Source organism: Ceratotherium simum, chromosome 22, assembly GCF_057802395.1.
Source record: "Ceratotherium simum simum isolate JZ-2026a chromosome 22, ASM5780239v1, whole genome shotgun sequence".
Taxonomy (NCBI): Eukaryota; Metazoa; Chordata; class Mammalia; order Perissodactyla; family Rhinocerotidae; genus Ceratotherium; species Ceratotherium simum.
This window is the reverse complement of record NC_141921.1, coordinates 41978453-42006189: the sequence shown is the minus strand read 5'-3', so window position 1 is coordinate 42006189 and position 27737 is coordinate 41978453. Positions and strand designations below refer to the sequence as shown.

General features: G+C 56.8%; 1 protein-coding gene across 2 annotated transcripts; it reads left to right on the top strand.

The window, feature by feature from the left end:
- The first annotated feature begins 22 nt into the window (after positions 1–22).
- DRAXIN (dorsal inhibitory axon guidance protein) lies at positions 23–27542 on the top strand. 2 transcript variants are annotated; one of them, XM_087446817.1, is made up of 7 exons: positions 23–206; positions 12622–13082; positions 15696–15886; positions 17158–17269; positions 17671–17760; positions 19319–19408; positions 23198–27542. In XM_087446817.1, the coding sequence occupies exons 2-7, from the start codon at positions 12632–12634 to the stop codon at positions 23308–23310; spliced, it is 1047 nt and encodes a 348-aa protein (XP_087302943.1). In that variant the 5' UTR covers positions 23–206; positions 12622–12631; the 3' UTR covers positions 23311–27542. The 2 variants fall into 2 exon arrangements, with proteins under 2 accessions (XP_087302943.1, XP_087302944.1); XM_087446818.1 differs by lacking the exon at positions 23–206 and adding an exon at positions 11713–12352.
- Positions 27543–27737: the final 195 nt, after the last annotated feature.

The window sequence follows — 27737 nt, the reverse complement described above, 5'->3', positions numbered from 1 at the left end:
CCCCTCCCCTCGCTCCCGCCCCCCTCAATCCCTCCCGCCCCCTCCTCCTTCCCTCCAGCCCTGCTCAGCCTGGGCACATCCTCCTGCCGCCCGCGCACGTCTCCGCGCGGTCCCCACTTCGCGGCTCGGCCCTTGGCTGCGCTCGGCTCCCGCAGGCGCTCAGCCCCGCGCCCCTCGGCCCCTGCCCCGCCCCGCCGGCTGGACAGGTAAGGTATGGCCTTGGCCCGCCCCTGGCCCCGCCCTCTCGCCTCACCTGGTTGTGCGTCCGGACAAAGGTGGGTTAGCTGGTGCGCTCAGGGGCGGGGCGCGCGGGGAACTGAGGCTGGAGGAGAGGATGCTGCTTTCTTCTCTGCCCTCCTGGCCCTCGGACCCGACGGTCCGTCTGTCCGCCGCCTCCGCTCCCCGCCGAGTCTTCCCTCCGCTCCTGGCTCTGCTCCCGGCCTCCTCGTCCGCCCACCTTCCGCCGGACGCTCACTTTTCCACGCTCTGACACTCTGCCTCGAGCGCGCCCTCGCCGATCTTTCCCTGTCCCTGCTCTCGCCCACTCTCCTCCTCGGCACTAGCCTTCTCCCTCTGGGACCTGGTCTCTCTTTGTCTCTCTGTCTCTGAGTCTCCGGGTGGTCTCTCAGGCCAGGGACCCCAGTCTGCCACTGTTTGAAGAAGCTTCGAAGACTCCCTGAGCCCCGGGCGGAGCTGGCAGGAGTACCCTCCTGCCCCTTTTGAGGCTGCCCATGGGACCAGGGTGTGTTCCGGGGGGAGAGGGGCTCTGGGTGCGCCCCCCGCCAGCACCGCCGGTGGCCGAGCGCTCTCCCATCCGGGCCCGGGAAGGTACCGCGCCCTAGTAACCTCGACGGCGCTGGGCTCCCTCCTCTGGCCCCGGCTCAGCCTCTCTCCCTCTCCACTGCCCACTTTTCTCCCTCTGCGCACTGAGGTCTCAGCCGCCTGCGGGAGCCGAGGTTTGAGACGTGAGGGCTCTTGGGTTTCCCGCCAAGCCTTCTTGCCTTCCTCCACTGGGTGCTCCCTCGGCCTTCACCTCTGTCGGGTCTCTCCTGCCCAGCGCACTCCACGCTGCCCGCCTCCAGGCCTGGGGGGACGCAAGAAGCGTCCCGGTACTGGTTCAGTACCACCCCTTTGGCGTCAGGCAGACAGAGGCTCTGGAAGAGATCTTGGACAAAGGAAGGCACTTCTTGGAGCCTCAGTGTCCCCTTCATAAAACAGGGATAATAGAACCTGCCTATAGGAAACAGCCAAAAAAGCACACTGGATGCCAGCCCAGTACACGCTTTGTGGCCATGGGGGAGACTACAGTCCCTGGGTGGGGTGGGGCTGGGGGCTCTACAGAAAGGGGGAAATGGATCAAAAATACAAGGCTTACAGGCACTGCAGAAACCTGACTATGGCCCCCTCCCACCTCACCACCACCTCCCCCTGCCCATAAGGCATTTACTCTTACAGGCACTCTCTGTCTTTCTGTCCCTCCTCCTCTCTACTTGTCCTGAAATCAAAGTAAAAAATCAGGGTGAAAAGAGTCTGCTTTCAAAACGAGATCGGCATGGCTGCATCGATGTTGCCAACAGCTGGTCATTCATCATGATGCATCCGCATGACTCATTCCCAGCTCTGAACCTCTGTCTTGCACCCATTTCTTTTTTTATGGCGCTAGCTCACAAGCTATTTCCTTTCCTCTGGGGGGATTGTCTTGCTGGGTCCACACCCTCTGACCATCATCTACGTCGTCATAAGAGGTGACAACCACCCCAGGAGTCCACAGTGATGTGGGCTAAGTGGCTTAATGAGAGCAACTCCAGAAGAGGAAACCTTCTCCCAGCTGGCAAGTTCTGGGCTCCCCTGGCTGAGGTTTTGTTTTCAGCCACAGCCAGAGCTGGCAACTAGAGCCTTTCTCCTTAGAGAGACAAGAAAGGGACTGGGGATCCCCCCCGCCACCACGTCCAGCCTCCTGCTGATGATCCTGCCTGGCAGACAGGCCCTGCTTTGGCAACCCAGGGCTTTCCCACCATCCCAGCCCCCGGCCTCCTCGGGCCACAGCCTTCCTCAGGACAGCCAGCTCAGCAGCACCTGCAACCCCCTAGGAACCTTGCTCAGAACCTCCTTGCCCCTCACCCACGTGGGAATGATGGCACCTTCTCTGCCTTCCTCCTCACCTTTCAATCCACCCCCTCCTCAATGGCTCCCTGTCGCCGCTAAATTAAGTGCCCTGCCTGCCTCCCACCACACCCCCATCGGCATCTTGGGTTTCAGCCGTGATGGAGGGTGGATCATCTCCATGCCCTCTGATTTCCTTCCCTCCATCTGAAATGTCTCCCCTGCCCCGTGGTGAGTCAAAGCCTGCCCATCCTGCAGGCTAAGGTCCCTGCCTGTAGGAAGCCCTCCTGCTCCCCCTTGCCTCCCTGTCTCTCCTGGTCTGCACTTCCCTGGGAGGGGCTGGGTCTTGTTCTACTTGTGGTCCCAGTGCCTGACCCACAGTAGGTGCTCTGTGCGCACTGGTTCTGTTGAATGGAGTCCTGGGTCCAGGGGATAGGAATGAACTGAAAATTGCAAGCCACAGGTTATCCCTGGGTTCCACTCTGTCCTGCTGGCCCTGGAGCAAAGGACCAGGGCTGGGGAAGTTGGAGGGGAGCAAGCCGCCTGGAAAATCCCTGTGGTACTGCATCCCGCCGGAAGATGAGGATGATTTCTGTGGCTGATTATAGCAGAAGAAGCTGAGACTAGACAGGGAAGCTGCTGCCTAAGTCCAACAGGGTGGGCATGAACCCCAGCTGACTGCATGGCAGCTATGCGACCTGGAGAGGGAATTTCTTCACTTATCTCAGCCAGGAATGTGGCAGAGCAGGGATTTGCATCCTGGCCTCCCTGACTCCTCAGCCTGGGAAAGCAGGAGCTCCCTCCAGAGAGGGGTCCTGGGCATGTTCCCAAGGGGAGAGGCGTCATGTGAGCATCCCTTCTCTGGCCCTTTCAGATGAGACCCACCTCTCTTGCTGCTCCAGGCCCTCAGCCTGTCCTGCCCCAGCCCTTCCTGTCAAGTTGACCACTGTAGCCAATGGAGCACAGGCCCTCCCCAGGAAGGACATGGGAGGCGGCTGAGTCCCTGCCACTAGAGGCCCTGCTTTGGCAGCCCTCCACACTGCAACGCCATGGCCTGGCATTGACCATCTGGTGCATATCTTTGGATGGGTGTGGGGGTATGAGGGATGAGGCCCCTGTCGGAATCCAGTTGGGAAGAACTAACTGTAGAACCTACGCATTTTTAGGGGCCCGCTCTGCGCCAGACTACGGGTGAAGGCCCCCAGCACAGTGTCCCTGAGACTCCCAGCATCTGCGCTGGTATCGGTCATTGAGCGTAGCATACGGTGTGGTCAAAGACCCTGCCTTTGGAGTCAGACGGCCGAGGGTTCAAATCCCAGCTCCACCACTTTCCCTGCTGTGTAACCTTGGGCAAATCCCTCAAATCTCAACATCCTGATGTTGAGCCATTGTTATCACCATCTTGAAAATATTGTCCACTTCAAAGGGCTAAATTAGATAATGCATAGAAAGCTCTAGGCCTAAATTAGTAAATGCCCAATAAATGATGCCCAAACACACATATTCACCCTTCAGATGTGGGACTGAAGCCCAGAGGAGTTAATTGACTTGCCCAGGGTCACACAGCTATTAAGTGCTGGAGCCAGGATTCATACCCAGGCTTGTCTAACTCCAGATACTTTCCAGTCCACACTGGACTGCCTCTGCCAGAGCCGACAGCAGGCGTTTTGTCACTTGATGATTAAGCAATGGGTCTGACCAAACAGCAAGTGGTGTTAAATTGTCTGGGCACCGAGATAATGAAGTTTGGGGAGTAGGGGGCAGGAGGACTGCTTAGGAGAGGAGGAGGAGGGGTGGCGAGTACCTGTAATATTGCAGGAGGTGGGACCCTGGCTCAGGAGGTGGGTGTGGGATACAGGGAGAGCAGACTTCAGAGCTGAAGCCTCCAGGTGGGTGGGGCCTCTGAGGACCGCCCCCCCCCCCCCGCCCCGCCAACAACACCCCTATACAGGTTTTCTGAGGTGTGAGGGCTTGGAGGGTGGGAATTCCCAAGGCTGCTGTTGGAAACAATAAAAACAGATGGGGCCGCCCCTGTGGGGAAGCCAAACCTCATTTGCCAAGACAATGGTCCCCTCCAGGCTGGCCTGGGCCCATCCTGCCCCACCCCACGGAAGCCATCGATCACTCCACCGAGGACTGAGGACATGGCCACCTGCGCCTGCCTCCCGCACACGCAGGCACAGATGCACAAATGCTTCTGGGAACCCCCCTTCCTCCTCCCCATAATGATGACAGCTACCATTTATTGTGCCCTTACTGGGAACCACTCACTTTATATACCTTTCCCTCCCCTCATCCTCACAACCACTGGCACTTTACAGGAGAGGAAACTGAGGCTCAGAGAGGTTGAATGACTTGCCCAAGGTCACACAGCTCTTCCCACTCTGCTCAGTGGGGCTCTCCCATGGCTCAGCTTCATGGGTTTGGGCTGACATCTGTGTGTTTGAATGGGTAATAGTTAGTCTGTACCTCAACCTTTCCAAAGGCCTGTGGCCTCTTCGCCAGGTCAGAGTGGGGAACACCTGGAGGGCAGGGCTGTGTCTTTGCCTGCAGATTAGAAGCTCCTTCCAGCAGAGGGTAAGTTTTCCCCATGTTCTGGAACTTCCAAGGCAAAGCTGTGTCTCTCCCATCAGACTGAGAATCGCTAAGGGCAGCAGCTCGGTCTCCTCCTTTACATTGGAGACTTCCTTGGGGCAGAGGCTCCTTTTCTGGCTTAGACTGAGAGCTCCCTGTGGGCGGAAGCTGTCTCTTTCTAGGTCTAGGTGTCCTCCAAGCAAGGCCTGGGATCGCCCCTATCACCCTGGGGGCTGTTGTCCCCAATGGGACTGGCAATTTCCAGGAGTGGGGACCAGGTCTCCCCCTGCAGACTGGAGCAGGTTCCCTTGCGTGGCAGCACCCAGAGGGGCTTAGCAAGTGGTGACCGCTTGGCTTCAGTCTCCCCAGCAGTCTCCACTGCAAAGAAGCTCCTGCTTCTCCGTGGGCTGAGAGGCAGAGTTCTCTACACGAGGCCAGGTTGGCACAAAGGTCTGTGGAGGGCTAGGCGGGGCTCTGGCTGTCCTGAGGCCTCAGGGAGAGCTGCGAGCCCTTCCTGTGGGACAGGTGGCACTTCGCGGGGTGCAGAGTGCATGGAGGCAGGGAGATAGGTAGGGATGAGCTCAGGACTGTCAAGACCTCAGTATGCTAGTGAGCACCCCTATGGCAGCTGTTTCGAGTCTCACCTGCCCCACCAGTGAGCTCATCTCCCCTACCTTCATCCCGCTTATACTGCCTGGGTCCCATCCATACCTGGAAGCCCCCTCCCCCAACCACACACATACCACCCAGAGGTACTGACTTCCTAAAAAGTCAAATCTGACAGGCTAATAATCCCATTTCACAGACAGGGAAATGAGGACTCATGAAGATGTGTGGTGCTGGAAGGGATCATAGGCAGGGCGATCCCACTGTTCTAGGAACAGAAGAGGGGCCTGTGGTCAGCCGCCTCCCTTCTCCAGTTCTAGCTGTTCCGGGACGCATCTACCTGGGTGAGGAGCTGGGACCAGAGGGAAGAGTCAGGCAGAGCAATTCCAAGTCAGAGCATTCCTAGAATCTTCATGGAAGTATGGGAACATGAAATCAGAGGTGATTCTGCATTGAGCAAATCTGTCCTGAGCACTACTGAGCCGGGTTCTGGGCCTACAGTCGCTGCCCCCAGGGCTCCCTGGCTGGGCGGGTCGAAGGCTGAGAGGGCGTGGGAGTTCTCTGTGTACTAAGGAGTTGATCTGTTGTCTGCTGTGTGTGTTGCAGAAATGTCCACTGAAGAGTTTTAAGCCGGAGAGCTAGCGCTCAGATTTGTTCTGACCACCAAGCGGAGAACGTTTGGTGAAAACCAGGGGCGAGGCAGAAGAGCAGTGTGGGAGGCTGTTTCGGTTCCCTGAAACCCGGCAGGGAGCGTGGCGAGAGACTTGTGAGGAGGGGGCACCGGCACGGAGGCCGGGCCTGCCTGAGCCTGCTGCTCTGAAGGACAGAAGTCAGCCCTTAGTGCCCAGGGTCCCTGGAGGGGAAGCTGTGAGATGCCCAGCTGTGGCCCAGCAGGCCAAGAAACCCCAGACCCATTTCTGCATGAGCCGGGAGGGCTCATCTCCTGGGCCTGAGATTGCCCCAGGGTAAGGCAGTGTGTGCGGGGCGAGTTCGGCATGTTCTTTCCCAGCTGGCTTCTCTCAAGGGAGCAAGATCTCCTTGGAGATGTTTCTTGGCCTCTCAGGGGTCAGAGGTCCCTTCCGGTCCAGGTTTAGCAGAGGGTGGCTGCCTTCAAGTTCCTTATGAGCTGAAGAGGGTTAAGGTGTTTCCACGGGGAGGGTCATTTCAAGACCTGAGCTCCTGTGGCCAGGAGAGTGGCAGGAATTAGGACCCCTCTGTCTCCAGCCCCCCACCACCCCAGCACCTTGCATCCCTTTCTGAAGAGCCCTTGAAAAATGAGAGTGCCCCAGTTGTCCCAAAGAGACCCCCGTGCTGGTCTCAGGGTGCCCATCCCAGCAGCTTGGCGGGTTAGGGCCTCACTTGTGTCCGAGAGTCAGCCACAGGTGGAGAGATGGACAGAGCAAGGCAGGCCTCCTCCAAGAGCAGGTGAGAGGGAGGGCTGGCCCGGGAATGGGGTCATTATGATATATTGTTGTGTTTTATCTTTTAACATTCAAAAATATTTCCTCTGAATCCATGCTGCCTCAATATATGTCCTTAGCCCCTGGAGGCTAAGTCCCCAGTCCAGATCCTGAAGGATGTTCTCTGTCACCCCTCCCCATAAGGGGCTGGCAGTTGGACAGACAGACAGATGGAGGACTCTTGTCACTGTGGATCATAAATTCCCAGACTCCCTTGGCTGACAGAGGCCCTGAGACCGTCTAACCCAACGGCCCAGTGGTCTTCCTCCACTATACTCTCCCCACAAAAATTTTTTGAGCAGTGCAAATCTTTTCCCGTGAAATCTATCCCTCAATCCCAACATATAAAGCCAATAAAGGCAGTGTCTTATGAGCAGCGTAACCCCTCCCGCCGCCACCACCAGTCATCTGTTCCCTGAATCAAAATTTTCTCCATCTTATGCAGACACAACTGCGAGCCTCTCCTACATAGAGAGGCTGTTATGCCCCAATTTACAATATTGCCCTATTTTAAAGTAAATCAGTGGGAAAAATGAAGCTGTCCTCAGTGTTATAAAAGAATGCAATGGCTGTCGATTGCACTTGTCGATATCAGACTGAGCCTCTAACTGGCTTTGGTGGTTTGTGTCCAGAAAATCCTGGAGCGTGTAAATAAGTCGTCACAAACGGTGAAGGAGTTCTTTCAAACTGCTTGGCTTGCATCCCTAGAACACTCGTCAGTGATCCGGGAGAAGCCCACGATGTGATGTGCTGTGCTGGTTTTAAAATTAGGTAGAGAAGGCATTTGAGAGTATCTTATTTTTACTACAATTTTCAAAATAGTCTTAAAAATATTTTTTAAAGGTGTGGTTAGAATCAAATGCTTAGAGAACCCCTGAAACGTCCCTACCAAATGCCATCACTCAAATGTGTCACGGTCCTACACGAGGAGGAGACCCAGGGTCAGGGAGGAGGGTTGATGGACCCACGTCCTCCCGGTGGGTGGTTGTCTGGCTCACAGCCTGGACCTGGCACCACAGTCCCTCGGCTCCAGCAGAGCATCACTGATATCCCTGGCCTGGGATTCCCATCGGACCCCCCTCAGCAGCCCTACTGGCCCATCCCCCACCCCCGACCCCCACCGGCTTCCCCCCAACCCACCATGCAGCCAGTGGCCTGATCAGCAAGGCAGGAATTCAGGCCCTACAGCTGTCCTAGGATGCCCGGTGGCAGCCACGCTCCACAGTTGTCTGCCCGGCAGGTGGGGCAGGAGCCCCCCCAGTCTCCTGGCCCCCAAATGCAAGGCTGTTGTGGGGAGGGGGCTCAGGAATCAAAGCAGGCTCCAGGCCCGATTAATTGCTTTCATTTGCATACGACGCTGCTTCCCCCGCAGCCTTCTGGATGGATGTTGCTCCATAGCCCAACTCTCCCCACAGTATGGGGACAGATAGGGACAAGAGAAAGCACCTCTCCCCTCCTTGGTCAGCTCTCTCTTCCCAGCTGCCTGTGCCTGGTCCTCTCCCCAGGCCCTGACCGCACTCAGAAATGACAGGAGATTATGTGGGGGCACCAGGTGACCCCTGAAGAAGATGGGCAATGGAGTGCAAGGACTGTCCCGTGTGCACTGGGTGCAGAGAGAACCCAGGCCTGGAGGTGGGGCTTTGCCACTCACCCATCGTGTCACCTTGGACTTCTGGCTTTCCCTCCCAGAGCCTTGGGTGCCTCATTTTAAAAATGTGGAAAACAACCTGACACACGGGGCAGTTGAGAGGATGCAAAATAAGAAATGGATGAAAGAAGCGTGTAAGAGCCTGGGCTTCCCAGCCGCCTGGGGAGTGGCAGCCCCTCTTATTACAACTGCTCTGGATTGGGTTTGTGTTTAAAGAGCCGCTCTTAGATCTCTGTGGTAGACAGCCATCTCTGGGCTGTGGACGGGCCTGGTGTCTCTCAGCAACTCTTGTCCGGGGCAACTCCAGGCTGTTGAATGTCCCCAGTCTGGTCAGACGCAGGCCCAGGAGAGCAGGCTTTGTGAGCAAGCCACAGGCAGAACCATCCAGAGCCGACGGGGGACGGGGGAAGTGGGGCACCTGCTGCCCCTTTTCGCCTGGATGCTCGGCGCTTTGTGACGCAGCCTCCAACTGGCTTCCAGAGAGATAGAAATGGATTGGAGCCCTTTGTCGCTGTGGATGCTTGGCACGACTTCTGTAGCAGCCCACGTCTCCTGAGTGGCTCTTTGCCAGGCTGGCGTCCTGGCTGCTGGGCTGTGCCAAGATCCGTGTACAAATGCTGTGGGCTTGGAGAGAGGGCTCCCTGCAGTCTTCAGGGCAAAGTGGTGCCAGGACCCCCCGCCCTCATGCCAGCTCTCTCACTCACTCACACACACACACACACACACACATGCGCACACACATGCATACACCCTGGGAATTTATTTATGATTTTCTGCTCAGGGGTCAGTTCAATTGTGTTCAACCCACTTCCATTCCAATCCGTAGTTATCGGTGCCTTTTATTCACAGGATCCTACAGATAGGATAGGAACAGAGGGAAAGTAGGATGGACCCCCCGAGGATCTTCCTTTCTAGTCAGGGGCTTTAAAAAAATGCTGATTGTCCAGCATGAAATGGCACGTGAGGTCTTCAAGAGCTGAGCAAAGCAGTGTGGGGGTACGGAGCGGGAAGCGCATCTAATTGGGGGACTGAACAAGGCTTCCTGGAGGAGAGGACATTTGGGATGGGTCTCAGAGGATGGGCAGGATTTGGACAGAGAGAGATAGGGGTGGAGAGGAGAGGTTGTTCCGGGCAGAGGGAACAGCCTAAGTGAGGATAGAGAGACACGAAAGATGGGGTGTGTCTGGGGCCCGGGGAGTAGTCTCTGTTGGCTGTGAAGGGAGGAAGTAGGAGTCAGGGCTGCAGAGCTGGGCTGGAGCCACATTGTCCAAGGTCTGGAGTGCCAAAGTGAGGGGTCTCTGGGTAATGGGAAGGCTATAGGGAGCCAAGGACAGTTTTGAGCAGGCGAGGGTCATGATCAGAGTAATCTGGCAGCAGTGTGGGCTGGGTCCGGGGCAAAACAGTGCTGATAAGGTCTGGGGAGAGGGATGGTGCCCCCCTGGATGCATCAGCACTGCACACTGAAATCTCTTCCTGCCCCAGGCTCACTATGTGCATGATTTGTGGGGTGCAAAGGGCAGGAGGGAACAAAGGCGGTGCTGAAGTTGGGGTTCCTGGGTACAGTGAACAGACCCGCAGCCATTGGCAGGAGCGTGGCAACAGGATTTCAGTGGAAGAGAGAGATGGCAAGTACGGGTGGGGTCACGATGCATGGGGGTGTGGGGCCGGGGCTGTGGGGCTGGCCTTCATCTCCTGGCTCCGTAGGGGAGGAGCTGTCCTCTGAGACCAGTGCCCGGCCGGTCACTGAGCTCAGAGGTTGGCTCTGAGAGTCACTGGTTGGCCTCATGTGTGTGCATAGGGACAGCAAGCTGCCCATACACGCCCGTGGGCCTGCCCACCCCTCACCCCTCTGCCAAGCCTCATCTGGTCTCTTTTATTGTTGCTATTGTTGAGGAAGATTGGCCCTGAACTAACATCTGTGCCCATCTTCCTCTATTTTATATGTGGGATGCCGCCACAGCATGGCTGACAAGTGGTGTATGTCCACGCCTGGGATCTGAACCCACGATCCCGGGCCACAGACGCGGAGCACGCCAAACTTAACCACTACGCCACCGGGCTGCCTCCATCGTCGGGTCTCTTGCCTGCACTTTTTGGGCAGCCTGCTTTGCACCTCTCTACCCCACAACGGGGGATCCCATTCATTGGCCAATGTCCCAAAGGTTCCCGTTGATGGGGGTGCTCTGTGGGCTTCTCCCAGGCTATCAATGTCCCTGCAGGACAGAAGGGCAGGGCTGGGTCACAGACAGCATCCGACCCAGACTCAGAGCCTTTCTCAGTCACAGGAAGAGGAGGGTAAATTCTGCTAAATGCCAGCCTGGAGAGTAGTCCGCATCTGCCTCAGGCCTAGAAACAGAGTTTGCGGGGTCCCTGGGAGCAGAAAAATGCTCCACTGACAGGCCTTTCGAAGGGGCCCCCTCCTCCCACCGGCTACCCCGGGAGTTCAGGAGTGCCGGCCTGGCTGCAAGAGCACCGGCCTCCGGGGCCCTCGCTATGGAAAGGCTGGAGGTGAGATGCTGGGGCAGAAGCCTCTTGTTGCCAGTGGTGGACAGAGAGCAGGGCTGCAGAGTTGACAGTCTCGGGAATGGATGCATGTGTGATGAGACGGGGTTGTCACAACAAGCCCAGCCCTGTATCCCACACAACTCGTCCAGGATGCACAGTTGGCTCCTGAGATGGGGGACGAGACGGGGGGTGATGGGAAAGCCTCCTTCTCCCAGCCCTTGGCCCTAGGAAGGGCAGAGCTGTGGGCAGTGGAGGCCAGGGTCCTGGCCTCCCAGGGGAACAGGACACGCCAGGCCGGGAGGAGGAGAGAGCAGGATGAAGGGCTGCTGGTGACCAGGCCAGGCGAGGGGAGCTGTTTCCCTCCCTTGGGCGCCCCCCCACCTCAGAGTGGGTCACCTGGTAGGGCTCCAGCCTCCCTGCCCCGCCTGCCCTCCCTGCCTGTTTCAAGGGCCCCTCACCTGGGGTTGGCTAAAGGTGACCCGGGGTGGGATGGTCAGGGTGGGGGCTGCGGGAACTGAGAGGGCTGGAGGGAGAATCATCACCAGCCCACCGACCTTCCTCAGCCCTGGGCAGTTCCGTGACCACAAATCACAAGGAAATGGTCATGTAAGCACCTTTGCGAGCCTAACGGAATACGCAGGAGGCCCGGGGAGGCCGTAAAAATGCAATCAGCCTGGCTAACCTGGTGCCGAACTTGTCTGGACTCAGTGAGGCTGGTGCGGGGTCGGGGCGGGGGGCACGATCTCCAGAGTTCAGCAGACACCCCTACCATGCCCCAGCTACAGGCCTTAGCTGGGAGATGCTCTGGACCATCAGGAGTCCACTCGTTCCCCCGGTATAGGGGGAGAGCACTGGGTCCCCTGAGGAGGCCCCACTTCTGGTGCAGAATGAGGGCCTGTCCCACCCTGCAGGGGTGAGTTAAGCTTCCAAAGCCAGCCCAAGCCCTCAGCCCCAGAGGGACAAGCCATGTCAGAACCTGCCCAGACCGCGGAGGAAAAGAAAGGGGCGAGGACAGAACATCTGAACACCAGTCAGCCGGGACAGGCCCGGGACAGCCACGTGGGGTTCAGAGCACACGCTTAGCAATTACATAAACGCCACTTACTAGGTGTGACTCAGCCTCTCTGAGCCTTACTTTCCACTTCAGAGACTAGGAGCCACGTCAGAGAGCTGTTGAAGGGCCGTGACATAAATTCCCGTGAAGCCCTGAACACGACTCCTGCGTATGGCATGTGCCCAAATGCTATTCCATTTGTTTGAATTTAGGCTTTGAGTGAAGTCTCGGGGACTATGGGCGTGTTTCTGAGCTTGGAGGGTTCAGCACATTCCAGGGGACTTGGGGAAGGGCAGAGGTTTGTGCAGAGAAGGGAATTCTAGACTAATCTGGAACCTGGATGCTGCTTAAACTCTTTAAACCAGGGGTTCTCAGCCTCGGCCCCGTGGTCTTTCTGGGCCAGTGGGTCTGTGTCGTGGCGGGCTGTCCTGTGCATTGGAGGGCATTTAGCAGCGTCCCTGGCCTCCACCCACTAGAGCCAGTGGCACTGCCCAGTTTTGACAACCAAAAATGTCTCCAGACGTTCCCATATGTCCCCTGGGGGGCAAAGTCCCCCTCCCTCCCTGTTGAGAAACACTGGGATGTCATAATGTGAGTGAGGGGATTTGGGGGTGCAGGAGAGGAGGAGGGGGGCTGCTGGGCCGCCCCTCACAGTGCTGCTTTTCTTGCAGGGAGGAGCCCATGGCTGGGCCCACTGCCCACATTGCCTCCATGCTGTTCCTCACCCTCCTGCTGCTCCTGGAGCTGAGCCTGGCAGGCTCCCTGGGACCTGGAGCCCCTGCTCAGAACCTCCCTGAGAATCACATCGACCTCCAGGGCCCAGCACTGTGGACACCTCAGGCCAGCCACCACCGCCGGCGTGGCCTGGGCAAGAAGGAGCGGGGCCCAGGCATGCCTGGCCTGGCCCAGGATGGGTCTGTGGTCACCGCCACCAGGCAGGCCTCCAGGCTGCCTGGGGCGGGGGGACTGCTGCCTGGGCAGAATCCTGCAGGCCTGCTGCAGGGCAAGGATCTGCTCCTGGGGCTGGCACTGCCCGACCCTGAGAAGGAGAACCGGTCTCCGAGGTCTGAGAGGGCGAAGAAACGCGGCAGGGAGCACAAGAGACGCAGGGAGAGGTTGAAACTGCACAGAGGTAGCTGGGGGTCTGTGAGGGAGTGGGCTCCTGCAATGGAAGGGGGAGGGGGGCGGGGAGAGAGCTCAGACCAAATGGCCAAGGGGACTTCAGGGGCAGGACAGGGAGGTGGGGAGGCAGGTGTCAATGCTGTGAGATCCCTGGGAGGACATCCAAGGCCCCAAGGGGGCAGGCAGGGGACGCCCACAGGAGGGGAGGGCTCTCACTAAGGTCAGAGGGGTCTGGTAAGAGGAAGAGGCTGGGAGAGGCCTGGGGGTGGAACACGGGAGGAGGAGAGGGATATGTGGCAACAGAAGCCCAGTCTTATCAGGAGATGATCTTCCTGAGTCAGGAAGTTCTACCTTGTATCTGACCTAAATCCATCTGTAAGTCCTGAGTGGAGATGGAACAGGTCAGTGCCCCCTAAGCACATCACTTAATGAACTCGGAAGGACAGAGCAGGGCCTAAGAGCTTAGACTCTGAAGTCAGATCTGCCCACGTTCAGTGGCCACACACCACTTCCTAGCTGTGTGGCCCTGGGTGAGTCACCTTTCTGTGCCTCAGTTTCTACCTCTACAAAATGAGGATAATGGCCCATCTACCCTCAGTAGATTCAGAGACGACCTGATGTGTAGAGTGCCAGGAACAGTGCCCGGCAAGTGTCAGGGGCAGGGAGCAGTCGTTACTGGTTGATTCTCGCTCTCTCTGGAGGCTGCATCAGTGTCCTCCGACCTGGACACAGGTGGCCCAAGGAGAGGCGTCGTCTCCTTATCCCGCCTTCCTCTGCCCTGCTTGTTTCATGGGGTGCCCCCTCCCCCTGCAGCCCTGGGAGCGTAGCCGCCCAATGGCCCAGCCGCCCCCTCCCTTTGCCCCTTCAGTCTCTGAACAAACGTGTCCCAGCAGCGCCACCCGGATGGCTCCTCCCGTCCCCCTGGCACTGAGCCCACACAGCCAACCTCAGCTTCCAAGTCTCTTCACGTGACAACACTGCCCCTAGGGGCAGGCGGAGCGCCACAAACAGGGATGGGGCTGCGGCTCTGCGGGGGACATGATGGAACCTCAGGCCCCCCTCTCCTGCAAACAGCTGGGGCTTGCTTCCCTACCAGGCCTACTGAGACCCCCCAGTGGGCAGAACACAGTCAGGGGACCCCCACTTAGACTCAGCCTCCCAGCCCTGGAGGTCGTGTGTCGGGTTGGGGAGGGATCTGGCATCCTTGAGGACACAGAGGCACACATGGGCATGGACTCATCCCGGCTCAGCTCCAGCCCCCAACTGCAGTGGACCAACTGGACTCTCCTAAGAGAGTGGGCGAGGGGAGGAGGGGACGGCAGAGGTCTGGAGGCCCGGCCCAGCCCTGCTGACCAGCTGTGAGGCCTCAGGCTGCTGGGGCCTCAGATTCCTCATCTGCAACGTGCATGGAGCGGATTCAGTGGTCCCTAAGTCCCCTGTCTATGCCCTGGGGTTCATTTCTGGAGGGTGGGGTGACCCCAACTGACCCCACCGACCTTAAAGTCAGATCTTGCCTGAGAAAAGAGGCAAGGTTGAGCCGGGCCCTCAAGATGCTCTCAAAGCCCCTTTGTTCCTGCCCGCCCCCACCAACCTGCACACTCTCCCCCTCCCCCTGCCTCATGCCCACGTGTCTTGGAATTGGCACTGGTGGTTAAAAGCATTGGCTTTGCGGGGCTGGTGGTGGCGCAAATGGTTAAGTGCACGCGCTCCGCTGCGGCAGCCCAGGGTTCGCCGGTTCGCACCGACGCAGTGCTTGGCAAGCCATGCTGTGGCGGCGTCCCATATAAAGTAGAGGAACGCGGGCACGGATGTTAGCCCAGGGCCAGTCTTCCTCAGCAAAAAAAAAAAAAAAAAAGAGGAGGATTGGCAGATGTTAGCACAGGGCTGATCTCCTCACAAAAATAAAAATAAAAATAAAAAGCATTGGCTTTGCACTCAGAAGGACCTGGATTTGAATTCATTCTGTGCTACTCACCAGCTGTGTGCCCTCAGGCAAGTCACGTGACCTCTCTGTGCTTTAGTTTCCTCCCCTGTAGATGAGGCTGCGGGAGCACCCACCTCCTGGAGCTCCTGCAATGTTAGGTGAAATAATGCTTGTACAGCAGGACCCAGCACACAGCAGGTGCTCAGCACACGGGGTGATGATCACCACCACATAGGAAGCACTCACTAGTGTGTGACAAGCTTCAGCTCTCACCTTCCAGCCTTTTCAAAGGCCTCTCTGCACTGCAGTGCCTCTCAGCCTCATCACATTGCTCCCCTACTCAAACTTCACCTCCTCCAGGAAACCTTCCACGGTTAAGCCTACTAGTTCCCATTTGTTGCACTTATACCCCTGGCTACACCCAGCCAACCCAGATCTGGACTTGCTGGAATGTTGGTTTAGAGGGAGAATCCTTGGGCCGTCTCCCCAACAACACTGCAAGTTCATCCAAGATGTTCTCCCCTAGTCCCCCGTTTTCACCTCCCCAGGAGGGTGGGCAGCGGGATGTTGGCTGAGCCAATGGATTGTCACATGGTCCCTGCTGCCGCCTTCTTTGCAGCAAGAAATGTGGGTTCTGCTGTGGGCTGATAGTGGGGGGCGAGCAGATAAAGCGCCTGTGTTTCCCACTCTGTGTCTCAGGCCGAGGCTTGGTCCGAGGTCCCAGCTCCCTGATGAAGAAGGCGGAGCCCTCTGAAGACCAGGCACTGGATGCTGCAGTGGAGGAATCCTCCACCAGCCTGGCCCCCACCATACTCTACCTAACCACCTTCGAGGCAGCGCCTGCCACGGAAGAGTCCCTGATCCTGCCTGTCACATCCCTGTGGCCCGAGGTAAGGGGCCCTGGGATGGCCTCAGAGCTGGAAGGGCCATCTTGAGAGCACCTCGTGCAAACCCCTCTTAGTACATTTAGGGAGACCGAGGCATGGGGTGGGAGGGAGTAGGTGGAGGCCACTGGGGCTAGATGGAAGCCAGGTCTCCCATGCAGTGGGCACTCTGTCCTGAATTGCTGCCACTGTCCCACCAGTGGTCCTGGGAGCTCACTCTAGGGACAGCCAAGGATGCAAACGTCAGCTCAGCACACCGTCTCTGCACCGAGAAGAGCAAGGCCCATGGGGAAGAATTTTATACATACCGAAAAGTACAGAGAATAATAATTTTTAAAATCATGTCCCTACGACCCAGCATTAACAAACATTAGTTAACACTTTGACCCATCTGCTTCAGATCTTAAGAAAGACCTGTGGAGGGAGAGCGAGCGAGGAAATGTGGCAGATACGCTAACCACTGGTGATTCCAGACAAGGGGTGCAGAGCAGTGAATTGCAGCATTCTTGCAATTAACAAGAGGGCATCATCGCACCTCTTCTGTGGTTTTAAAATTTTTTTCAAAATAAAATCATTTAAGGTGGTCAATAAAATATATACGTAGAAGAAATAAAACTTTTTTTTAGTAGTAGATCTTATTCTCTTTTTGGGTCTTGCACCCCCTTGACACTCCATTAAAAGCTGTAGACCATCTCCGAGGAATACGTGGCTATCCACGCCGTCACAGGCCCCCTGAAGCCCATTCGTTGAGAACCCAGCCCTAGAAGGTGCCATTATTGCCCACGTCCTCCTGTGCACAGATCCAGCCCTGAGACCGCTGGCCGGGGCTGCGAAGGGAACTGAGCCGTGGCCGTGGCCTCAACGGTGCCACGTGGGGCAGAGCCGATAATCGCTGTGGGGGAGGGAAGGGCAGGGGAGAGAGCAGTAGGCTTCATCCCACTCTCTCTCTGTGGCTGTAGAAACCCAGAGCAGGCACCATTGCCTTCCCAGCCCCTCCTCAGAGGGCCTGATGCATTACTCACCTGCCTGTGTCTGCTGCCTGTGGGCACCACCCCGCTAGGGTGGTGGCTACACAGTAAGGAAACTGCCCGAGTGGCTACTGGAGCTGGGGCCTTGGGCGGCCATCTCAACGTCCCCAGGCTGGGATTCCAGGCTGCCCAGCAGAGGATGAGCTGGCCTCTTGGGAGCCCCTCCTTTGCCCTCTGGTCCTGGAGCACCACTTTCCTGCTTCCACCTGTTGGGAGCTCCAGCTTCCCTCCTCTCCACGCCTTCTGCAGGCTCAGCCCAGGCCTGACGGGGAGGTGATGCCCACGCTGGACATGGCCTTGTTCGACTGGACCGATTATGAAGACTTAAAACCGGAGGTCTGGCCCTCCGCAAAGAAGAAAGGTACCTCCACCCCCCCCCGGACCCCCTGCCCGGGATCCCTCCCCCACCATCTGTTGTTGGGGGTCCCAGCGAGCCCAGCCTGACCTACGGAGTCTAGAGTTGGGGGGGCATGGAGTCTAGACTGCAACTGATGCCCTAAATGGAAAATGCCGTTGATGCTTATCACATGCCAAACACTTTCCATGTATCAACCCATTTTACCCAGAAAAAAATATCCGTTAGGCCTGTACTAGTGTTGATCCATTTTAGAGAAGACAAGACTGAGGCAGAGAGAGGTATAGAGTCTTGTCTGAGCCACACTGCGGCAGTGGCAGTAGGAGCACTCGGACACCGAGTCCCTGTGCTTAGTCTCTCAGCTCGGCTGGGCCTCAGCTTCTGATGGCAGATCTCCTTGTCCCCAGAGAAACACCGGGGGAAACTCTCCAGCGATGGTAACGAAACATCACCAGCTGAAGGGGAGCCGTGCGACCATCACCAGGACTGCCTGCCAGGTACCGAACCTGCGTCGTGTTCTGGCACTAGGCTGGACGCTGGTGGGGACCAGTGTGGGGCGGGGTGACATTCCCAGGCACACGAGCAGGGCCTGCGGGTCCATGATCCTTTAGGGATGATGAATAATAACAACCCCAGCCACCACCCTACTGAGTGTTGCTGTCATACCTTATGTAATTCTCACAGCAACCCAGACAAAGAGACCCTGTCATCTCCAGTTTTCAGGCAAGGAAATTGAGCCTCAGAGAGGCTACGTGTTTTGGCTGAGGTCACACAGCCAGGAAGTGGCTCAGACCTGAGTCCGAGTGGTTCTTAACCACTGCCCCACACTACCTTGAGTCAGGATGACCCCTCTCTCGACTCCTTCCTCCTAACATCTGGTCCGGCTCAACCCTGTCCTTGTCCCATCACAACACTACTGGGCTTCTGGGGATACTTTCGATGACATCTTCACCTGTTCAGCAGCCGCGCCCATCAAGACAGTCTGAAAATAAGGGGACCGATGTTTTGACTGATGTCCTAAACTGCTGGCTCCTGTTGGGTCAGTGGGGTCCTCCGGGAAGCAGACACTGAGGTGGAGGTAGAAGGACAGGAGGTTTGTGGGGTGGGGGGCATAAGGCCTATGAGCAGTGAAAGTGGGGGGAGGCGGGAATGGACAGGGCAGCCTGTGACGCGGTCTCGGCCAGCCCAGTGGGGAGCTCCAGAGCAGAGTGCCTGTTGGAAGAGGCCCCCATTGGGCGGAAACGGCCAGGCCCTGGTATCCCTGCCATGCCAGTCGCTGGCTGGGCTGCTCGGGAACAGCGTGACATCGGTCCAGGTGGCTCCTGAAGGTGTTAACACCTGGAGGCCATCAGCTAACTGCCCTCCTGGCCGATGGACAGCAAGTGCCTTCCAGAGGGAGGTCCACGTGGCACACCTCCGTGGCACCTTCCTTGTTTATTCAATGGCCAGAATATTCTGCAAAGCAGCAACGAAACTGGCAATTTGGCGTTGTGTAAGCCGCACCATCAGCTCCCTGATGGGCTGTTTCCTTTCCACGCCGTTGTTTTGACCCTGAGCGGAAAGAAAAGGCTGGAGTTTGGGCCAACTGGACAGTTGCTTTGAGAGCTGGCTCCGTGGTGGGTGAGGCCGTGCCTCAGGCCTGCCCTGGGCAATCCCTCTGCTTCCCCGGGGCTGCAGTTTCTCCATCTGTCAAGAGGACATTGGCGTCAATGATCCCTGAGGCCCCTCCCGGCTCCAAGCTGATGCCACACCTGGCAGCCCCCAGCTGTTCCACCCACTATCCCTGGGAGGTGATCCCACACAGCCTTCGCTCCTCCCATGATCAATCAATTGCCCATCTGGGGCAGCTGGGGTCTCTGCCACCCAGCTCGGGGGCCTCGGCCCTGACATATATTGGTGGTTCCGGCTGGGAGCCTTGCGCACCAGATGGCCCACCCTGCCAGGGCACGGCCCTGCCACGGAAATGATGGATCTCCTGTCCGGTGGGACCGTGTGCAGGGCGGCGGGGAGGGTCCGCTCAGCTTGGCTGACCACATGTGCTTGCTGTGCCGGCAGGGACCTGCTGCGACCTGCGGGAGCATCTCTGCACGCCCCACAACCGAGGCCTCAACAACAAATGCTTCGACGACTGCATGTGCGTGGAAGGTGAGCCCGCCTCCCGGAGGAGGGCACTCCCTGTGCTCCCAGAACCACGAGACCTCCCTTTCTCCTAGACGCTGGTTCTGCACTGAGTGGGGGACAAGATTTCCCAGCAGAGGGTGGGCGGAGGGGTCTGCGGCAAAGGAGGGGGTGGGAGAATCCCTTGGGAGCTGAATACATGAGCAGGAACAGCTTTGCGCGGTGCCTTCCCAATCTGTGAATTCATTTAGCCCTGCTTCCTGGCATGCTTTCTCAGATCTGCTTTTCTCCTCTCTTGAAATACAAGCTGGCACGATCTCCTATGATCTGGAGGCGGGAGAAGGGAGGAGGAAGGAGAGTGTCTTTTTAAATAAGATGGAATCTGAGAAGGCTGCTGCTTTCACCCCCAAATTCTATTCCAGGGAAGGCTTTCCAAGCGAGATAACAAGGCGTGGGGGTGGGTTTCCCAGCGCCATCCCAGGGAAGGATGCCCTTGGCCAGCTACCTCTTTAACTCCTCCGAGCTCCCACTGGAGCAGCCCTGCCCAGGTGTACACAGGTGTGCCGGGCTCTGCGCTAAGCACTTGACTCACATTATCTCCTGTAATCCTCCCAACCACCCCAGGAAGGGAGCTATTATGATCCCCATTTCACACACGAGCAAACTGAGGCACAGAGAGCTTAAGTGACTTGCCCAAACTCACACAGCTAGGAAATAGGGGAATATTTTTAATTTTGTATTCTGAAAAAGTTCAAACATATACTAAAGCAGTCAGAATAGAGGTCAGAATAATGAGCCCCCATTGCCCGTCACCCAGCTTCAATAATTACCAACTCAGTCCATCTGTGTCATCTCTCCCCAGCCCGGTTCCCCATTCCCGTACAATTTTGATGCCACTCCTGGGAGTTTACAGATATTTCATCTGTGAATATTTCAGTATATAGATCTAAAGATAAGTACTCTTTTAAAAACAAAATACCAAAAATGAACAATAATGACTCAATATCATTCAATGTCCAATCAGTGTCCACATCTCCCGAGTGGGGGAATTTGGTCTCAGTCCCTCTATTAACCATCTTGAGACAAAGGCCCTATTTTCACTCACATTAACCTCAAAATTATCTGCTATGAAAGCAATAAACCTACTTAGGTCCAGTTATGCATTCCTCCAGTCAGGAATAACTATTTACTGAGTCCCTGCTATGTGTCGGTACCGATCTGGATGCTCAAGATTCAGCGACGAAGAGAACCGGCAAGTTCTGCACCCGTGGGTTCCATTCAGTGAGACGAGCAGACGATGAGCAGATAAATAGATAAGACGTCATTGGAAAGTAACGAGGGCTGTAGAGAAAATAACCCAGGGTGGTCGGATCAGGAGTCGGGGAGTCGTTTTAGAAGGGTTGGACAGGAGTGGACTGAGGAACCAGCCACCTGAAGACCCGGGTGGGGGGAGGGAGAGAGTCCCAGGCAAGAGGCGGAGCGGAGGCCAGGAGCCCAGGCAGCACCAGGCTGGCGCGCTTGAGCGGGCCTGGCCCACAGTGGCCATCGGGGAAGGAGGCACAGGGGGAGGCGGGAGAAGGTGGCGGGGAAGATCACACAGGACCTTGTCGGCCTTGTCTCATTTGTGACTGGAAGCAGGGGGGTGACATGGTCTTTCAAAGCTCACTCTGGCTGCAGGATGGTGGGGGCAGGAGTGGAGACAGAGGACCACCCGGGAGGTGAGAGGGATGGAGGCAGGCAGGGGTGGCGGTGGGGGGTGTGGGGAAGCTGCCTTTGTTACCTTGTGCAGGTGGGGGCCCCATTTCACAGACGAGGAGACTGAGGCAGAGCAGGCAGGAGGGAACTCCAGTCCAGGGAGCCCAGAACAGCGCTGGGGCTGAACCTCAGTCCTTGGCGTCCAGGTCCAGCCCGCCCGGGTGACGGGACGTGGCCCCACTGAGCTGCACACGCCTGGTCAGTGCCCGGCTGGACACCCCGTGGGCGGCCCCTCTGCCCAGGAATTCCTCCTCCCTTCCTCCCCTGGGGCTCAGGTGGGAGGGGCAGCTTTCCAGGGACCTGAATGACATGTCCACATCCGCAGCCCACATACTCCTTTCCTCCGATCCCTCTCATACTGTTGGTCCCACCGAAACTCTTGCTTCCTCCCTGGAGACTCAGGCTCCAAAACAATGAAGAGAGGAAGTGACAGCTCAGCAGCTCATTAAAGATGGTCCAGGAGGAGGTTGTCACCAAGATGCCACACCAGAGGGATCCAGGGATGCCAGGAACCCTCATAAGGCCCAGGGGTCCTGAAGACTTCCGAGAAATCCCAAGATGTCCCAGGGCTGAAGTCCAGCAGTCAAGGCCAGCCTGGGTTCTGGAGGGTTCCAGAAGGGCTCCTGCTCATGAATCCCCTGCCCCCTCCCGAGCGTGACTGGAGTGGCCACAGGTCTGAATGACGTGTGACCCAGGTGTAAATTCTAGGCTGCTGAGCACAGACATCACAACCACCCCTTTGTTCTCTTGACAGTGACACAAGTGGATCTTAAAGTAGCGATGTCCTCTCTCTGTGGTCACTCCTAGCCTGAAATGTAGGGATTGCTCAGGTCACACTGATACCACTTTCCCCCACCATCAGGAGAATGTGGCCTTAAATGAAAAACACATCTACCCATGTACCTCAGGGGATGCCTGTGGCCATGAGAGAGAGCGCCACAGCCAGGAAACCCTCCCATTGGGGGGCCAGGAGGGCCACACCTACTTTAATGAGGGTGGTCATGGAGGTTCTCTTAGAGACCTGAGGGCCATGAAGGAGCCAGCTATGCAAAGAGCTTGGGGAAGGGATTTCTGGCTGAGAGAACAGCAAGTGCAAAGGCCCTGAGGCAGGAAATGGCTAGGTATATGAGGGAAAGCAAGAAGACTGAGTGTGGCTGGAACTAGAGACTGAGGAGGAGAGTAGGAGGTAAAGAGAGCAAACAGGAGGCGGGTCCAGGTCCCAGACAGTATTGTAAGCCACATTAGGAAGTATAGATTTCCTTTTGAGTACAGTGGGGAGCCATGGAGGTTTTATAGGGGAGGGCAGAATCTGCACCCCTTTTTAAAAAAATTTCAATAGACTATTTTTTAGAGCAGTTTTACGTTTACAGAAAAATTGCACAGAAAAGAGAGTTCTCATATACCCTCTCTCCCCCTGCATTATCTTAGAATTCTCTTGCATTAGTGTGGTAATTCTTTACAGCTGATGAACCAATAGTGCTACATTATTCACTAAAGTCCATAATTTACTTGGGTTCACTCTTGGTGTTGTACATGGGGTCTTTTTTGTGGTTTTTTTTGCTTGTTTTCTGGGGGGTTTTTTGCTGAGGAAGATTCCCCCTGAGCTAACATCTCTTGCCCATCTTCCTCTTTTTGCTTGAGGAAGATTTGACCTGAGTTAATATCTGTGCCAATCTTCCTCTATTTTGTACGTCAGTCACTGCCACAGCATGGCCAAGGATGAGTGCTGTAGGTCTGAGCCCTGGATCCGACCCCTGGCCCAAAGTTAACCACTGGGCCACGGGCCAGCCCCTGTACGGGTTTTGATAAACGCGTAATGACACGCATCTGCCGTTACAGCATCACACAGAATAGTTTCAGGGCCCTAAACATCCCCTGTCCTCCATCTGGTCGTGTCTCCCGTCCCCTCTGATGAGGGTGGGCTGGCTGTAGGGCAGGATAAAGAAGGGGGTGGTGGGGAGAGGGGGCAGGGTGTCCCGGAGGGTGCGGGGTGGGGGAGGAGGAGGAAGGGAAGGGGACTGGCCGGGCGCACCCCTGACCCCCTTGCCTCCCCTCCCTCAGGGCTGCGCTGCTACGCCAAATTCCACCGGAACCGCAGGGTCACACGGAGGAAGGGGCGCTGCGTGGAGCCCGAGGCGGCCGACGGCGACCAGGGATCCTTCATCAACGTCTAGCGGCCCCGCGCGAGGCGCCTCCCACCGGCCCGGGGACGGAGCGCGGAGGTTTGCAGAAGCCGGGCAATCTGTTCATAACTAGCGGCGGGAGGTCAAAGGGGGACCAGATGACTGAGGCTGCAGGTCGGGCCCAGAACGCGCAGCCCCGGGAGGGCAGCCCAGGAGCCCAGCAGCGGCGCAGCTGCGCCCACCACCCGGCCCCGGGGACGCACGGCCTGCGCCTGCCGGGGTCCCGGTTGTCCGCCATGGCAATGTCGAGAGTGCCCTCTACTGTCCGCCCGCACCACTGCAACAGCTTCCAGTTAAAAAACGAAGAGGTTGGTAAACGGAAAAGACATGGAAACTGCTCGAGAGGTAGGGACCCGAGGGCAGGGGATGAATACTGAGCACCTGCTACGCACCAGGCCCTGGGCTAGGCGCGTGGCACACGTTGTCTCATTTGGTGATCACCTGATCTTTTAAAGCAGGCATTATCACCATTTTATAGGCGAGGAAACTGAGGCAGGGTTGGTTATATGACTTGCCCAGGGTCCCGGATCGATGCTCCTCAAACCTTAACCGGTGTAAGAATCCCCGGGGGATCTGGTTAAAATGCAGACTCCACTTCAGGCGATGCTGCATTTCTAACAAGCTCCGGGGCCTGCTGCTGCTGCTGCTCCGGGGACCCCGAGAGCGGCCAGGCCCTGGGGGGGCGGGGGTGAGTGGTGGAGCCGGGATCCGCACCTGGGCCAAGCCTGTCAGGCTCCAAGCCCCGCGTTCTTGCTCCTCCTCCACAACCGAGGACTAATCCAGGTTCTCCTCCGCTCTGGGCGAGAGTGACATGTTCCCAGGTAGTTCCTTTTGCTGTGGGGAAGCTGCAGTCCCTGACTGTCCTCTTCCTTCCCTGGACAAAGGTGGACCATCTTTAACAACAAAACAAACGGTGCCTGAAGCACCCGCCTGCTTGTAAGGCACGATCTGGGCAGATGGGCTCCTCCCCTAGAGGAGCTGGTGTTCCAAGATACCTCGTGTTTGGGGGAAACGATGATGCTGATCCTTCTGTTTCTGTGGCCCTGCTGGACCAGCCATGGGACACGCCCTTTGGAGGGGCCCTGATAGCTCCCCCTGGGGCTCTTTCGCTTTTGTAGCTCCTGCCCTGTGAGAATCGAAGGCAAGCATGAACTCAAAAAATACACACGTTGCTGTGTGCACCCACTTTGCATACGTCTCAGTGGTCCCCAGGCCTCCCAGAGCCCATCTGGGATGCCCATCCCCCAGTTCTGCAGCAGAGCCCACTGCTGGGGCACCTCTGAGGTCAAGGTGCCGTCTGAAACTAACTGCCCCCCGCAGGCCAGACCGTGATGCCCACCCAGAACGTCCCTCCCAGCACATCTGGCTCTGGGGACCACCTCAGGAGAGCTGCTTACATCCCCACCTGCCATTTCACTCCTGGCCAACCCTCTGGTCCAGGGCAAAGCAGGCTGCACATGACAGAAGCCTTCCCCATCCAATTCCCTGCTGGCCTGGACACCTGGAGGAGGGGCCGTGCCCTCAGGGTGCCAGGGCTGCTGACTCCATTGGGAACATCAGTGGGAGTCAGGGGTCTGGCACCAAGGGAGCAGAAGGATCTAGGAGAAACCAAACATGCTCAATCTTTTCTCCCTATTCCAGTTAAATGGGCAAGGGAACCTTGGGGGGTGGGTCAGGGGAACTGAAAGAGATCAAAGCCGCCTGTTTGGAAATCAAATCCGCCAACAGTTTTGTCTGAGACCAGACAACCCCCCTGCTGTGTGCACCTCTCATGGGGTGGCTGACCTGAGACTGTGACAGAATCCTAAGGGGGTGGCTGCAGGCAGGGAACGAGCATTACTTATGTCGAGGGCAGTGGTTAGGATGGCCCTGGGACATCAGCGATGGAAGACACAGAAGGTAGGGCAAAGTGAAAGTCCCCTCAGAACTGTCACTGCCTCCCAGGGGAGTCCCGTGGTTGGAAATTCAGGGCCTGTCTCTGCCCCAGCTCCATCCATCTTGCATTTGCAAAGGGGGGTGGTTGGGTGGAATCCTCTTAACTCCAGAGTTAGGTGTCCCAAAGCGCCCTCAGTGTTTAACAAACCTCTCTGCCAGGAAGTTCTTCCTTAGGTCTATCTTAAATTTCTCTTGCTCGTACAGAAGCCAAATTCCTCTAATCCAGGGTTCTGCAAAATTTTACCATAAAGGACCAGAAAAATAATTTAGGCTGTCTTCCAGTAAAACCATTCATGGACACTGAGATGTGAATTTTATATAATCTTCACGTGTCACAAACTATTATCCTTCTTTGGATTTTCTAAAACGCATTTAAAAATGTAAAAACCTCTCTTAACCTCTCTACACAAAACAGGCAGTGAGGTGGATCTGGCCCCGGGCCAGAGTTTGCAGACCCCTGCTCTAGTCCATTGGTCTCGACCTTGGCTGCACATAAGAATTGTCTGGGGCTCCAATGTGCAGCCAGGCCTGAGACCTCCGCTCTCGTGCCGCCTGCTATGGGAGGGCAGCAGGTGACAAGCGGCCTGCTCCACCTCTCACCACCTTGGTGACCTTGGAAAAGTTAATTAAGGTCTCTGTGCCTTGATTTCTTCATCTGCAAAATGGGGATAATAAGTCTCCCCTCATAGGGGTGTTGTGAGAAGTAGACGCAAAATCCTTCTAACGTGCTTGGAACAGTGCCAGTCACATATGAGCCCCCGGCGTGAGCTGATTTATCTTCTAGGATAATTTTGGTAGGTGGTCTGTTCTTTGACAATGATCCATCACATGCTCAAAGATCATTGTGAAGTCACCGTTCAGGCTCCTTCCCCAGAACACTGGGACCATGAGATGCTCTATTAGAAAAGAGGGGACAGGGTTCTGTGGTCAAAGAGGTTTGGAAAACTGCTCTGGACTCAGCACAAGGCAGCCTGTACAGATTCTGGGCACTGAGGCAGAGCGGGAGGTGTGAGTGGCTTTGCAATAACAGGTTCACGACTTTCTAAAAATGCCCCCCCGGGGAGAGCTGAGCAGGCGCCAAGTGGAAATCAATAGCTGCTGGGATGGTCGCCTGTGCCCTCCTGTGTTCCCCTTGCAGGAGTCTCACGGTCATTCCCCAGAGATACCCGCGGTTTCTGGATTTGTCTGATGATGCCAAGAGTGGCTCCGGAGCCTCCTGGGAATGGGCTGAGGGTCAGGTGACGTGAGGACCAAGCCTCACGGGAAAGTGACAGCTTCACTTGTCCCTTGAGGGGTGACTGAGACACACATCAAATCCTACAGTCACAGCCCCTTCCACCGCCGAGGTGCTGCAGGTGGATCCTTACTGCAAGCCATATTCCATACACCCAACAAAATCTGATGTCGAGATGGTGGGCACACAGCTCCCTGGAATGGGATTCGCTATGCAGCTGGAGAGACAGTGAACATACATGTAACCTGCAAGGAACATGTTTATAACACAACAGAACAGCAAGGAAAGATGGGCGCTGGGAGAGATAGTGGGAGAGGCCAGAAAAGCAAACCATGCAGCCTCCCCCTTGGGGGTTTCCTGGGGCTGAAGGGGCGCCATCACCTCTACAATGACCTTCCCCGTCATGGGAGACAGTGAGGAGTGTGTGTGCGTGCTGTGCAGGGGGGGTGGCAGGAATTGCTGGTTTACAGAACCAGGGGCTTACCTTGCAGGGAGTGTATTTTCTGAACCTAAATCAGGACGGATGCTCTGATAGAGGATCAGCGGCCTCCTCTGGGTTCAAGAGGCTTTCTAGACCCTTCTTGCTTGTGGTGTGGTCCTGGACCGGCAGCATGGCATCACCTGGGAGCTTGTTAGAAATGCGGATCCTGGACCCCACTCCTGACCTGCTGAATCAGAAGCTCTGGTGGTGAGGCCCAGCCTTGTGGGTTCTAACAAGTTCCAGATTTAACAATTCTAGCTTCATGCACAATAAAGTTTGAGAGACACAGGTCTAGGATACAGAGGGGGAAACAGAAATATTGGACTTTCAGGGACATTTGGATGATTCGGGGACATCTGCATTCAGGTGTGAGTTGGCAGATCTGAGATCCAGTTTGCCCAGTTAAACCAGCAATGGCGACCTCGCAAGCTCCGCGGCCCTGCCCCCTGGCTGGAACTGGTCTTTATTTTTAGAGGAAATCAAGTGGAGCACCTGGGCCTAGGCCCTCAGTCACTGGGTTCTCTGACTCTTAGGAACTTCCCTGGAGGCTGAGGTTCCTCTTAAAGTGTGGGGGCAGGAGTGGGGGAGGGGGGAGGGGCTACGCCCTGTAGTCCCGTGATGGCGGCTTGCATGTGCTCTCTTGAGCTGTCAATAAAGAGATGATGGTTACGAAGCTGACTTGTCGTCTCTCTCTGCCCCTCCAGGTGACGGTCGTCTGTGCGGGCAGTGGGCATCGTCAGGGCATGTGGAGGGGACTCTAATCTTGGC

Excerpts from the sequence above, each read along its gene's own strand:
- DRAXIN (XM_087446818.1), top strand. The coding sequence starts at position 12,291 with ATGCTGCTTAAACTCTTTAAACCAGGGGTTCTCAGCCTCGGCCCCGTG. Across the intron at positions 12,353-12,621 it reads CCCGTGGTCTTTCTGGGCCA|GGAGGAGCCCATGGCTGGGC; the intron begins GTGGGTCTGTGT and ends CTTTTCTTGCAG. Across the intron at positions 17,270-17,670 it reads GCCCTCCGCAAAGAAGAAAG|AGAAACACCGGGGGAAACTC; the intron begins GTACCTCCACCC and ends CCTTGTCCCCAG.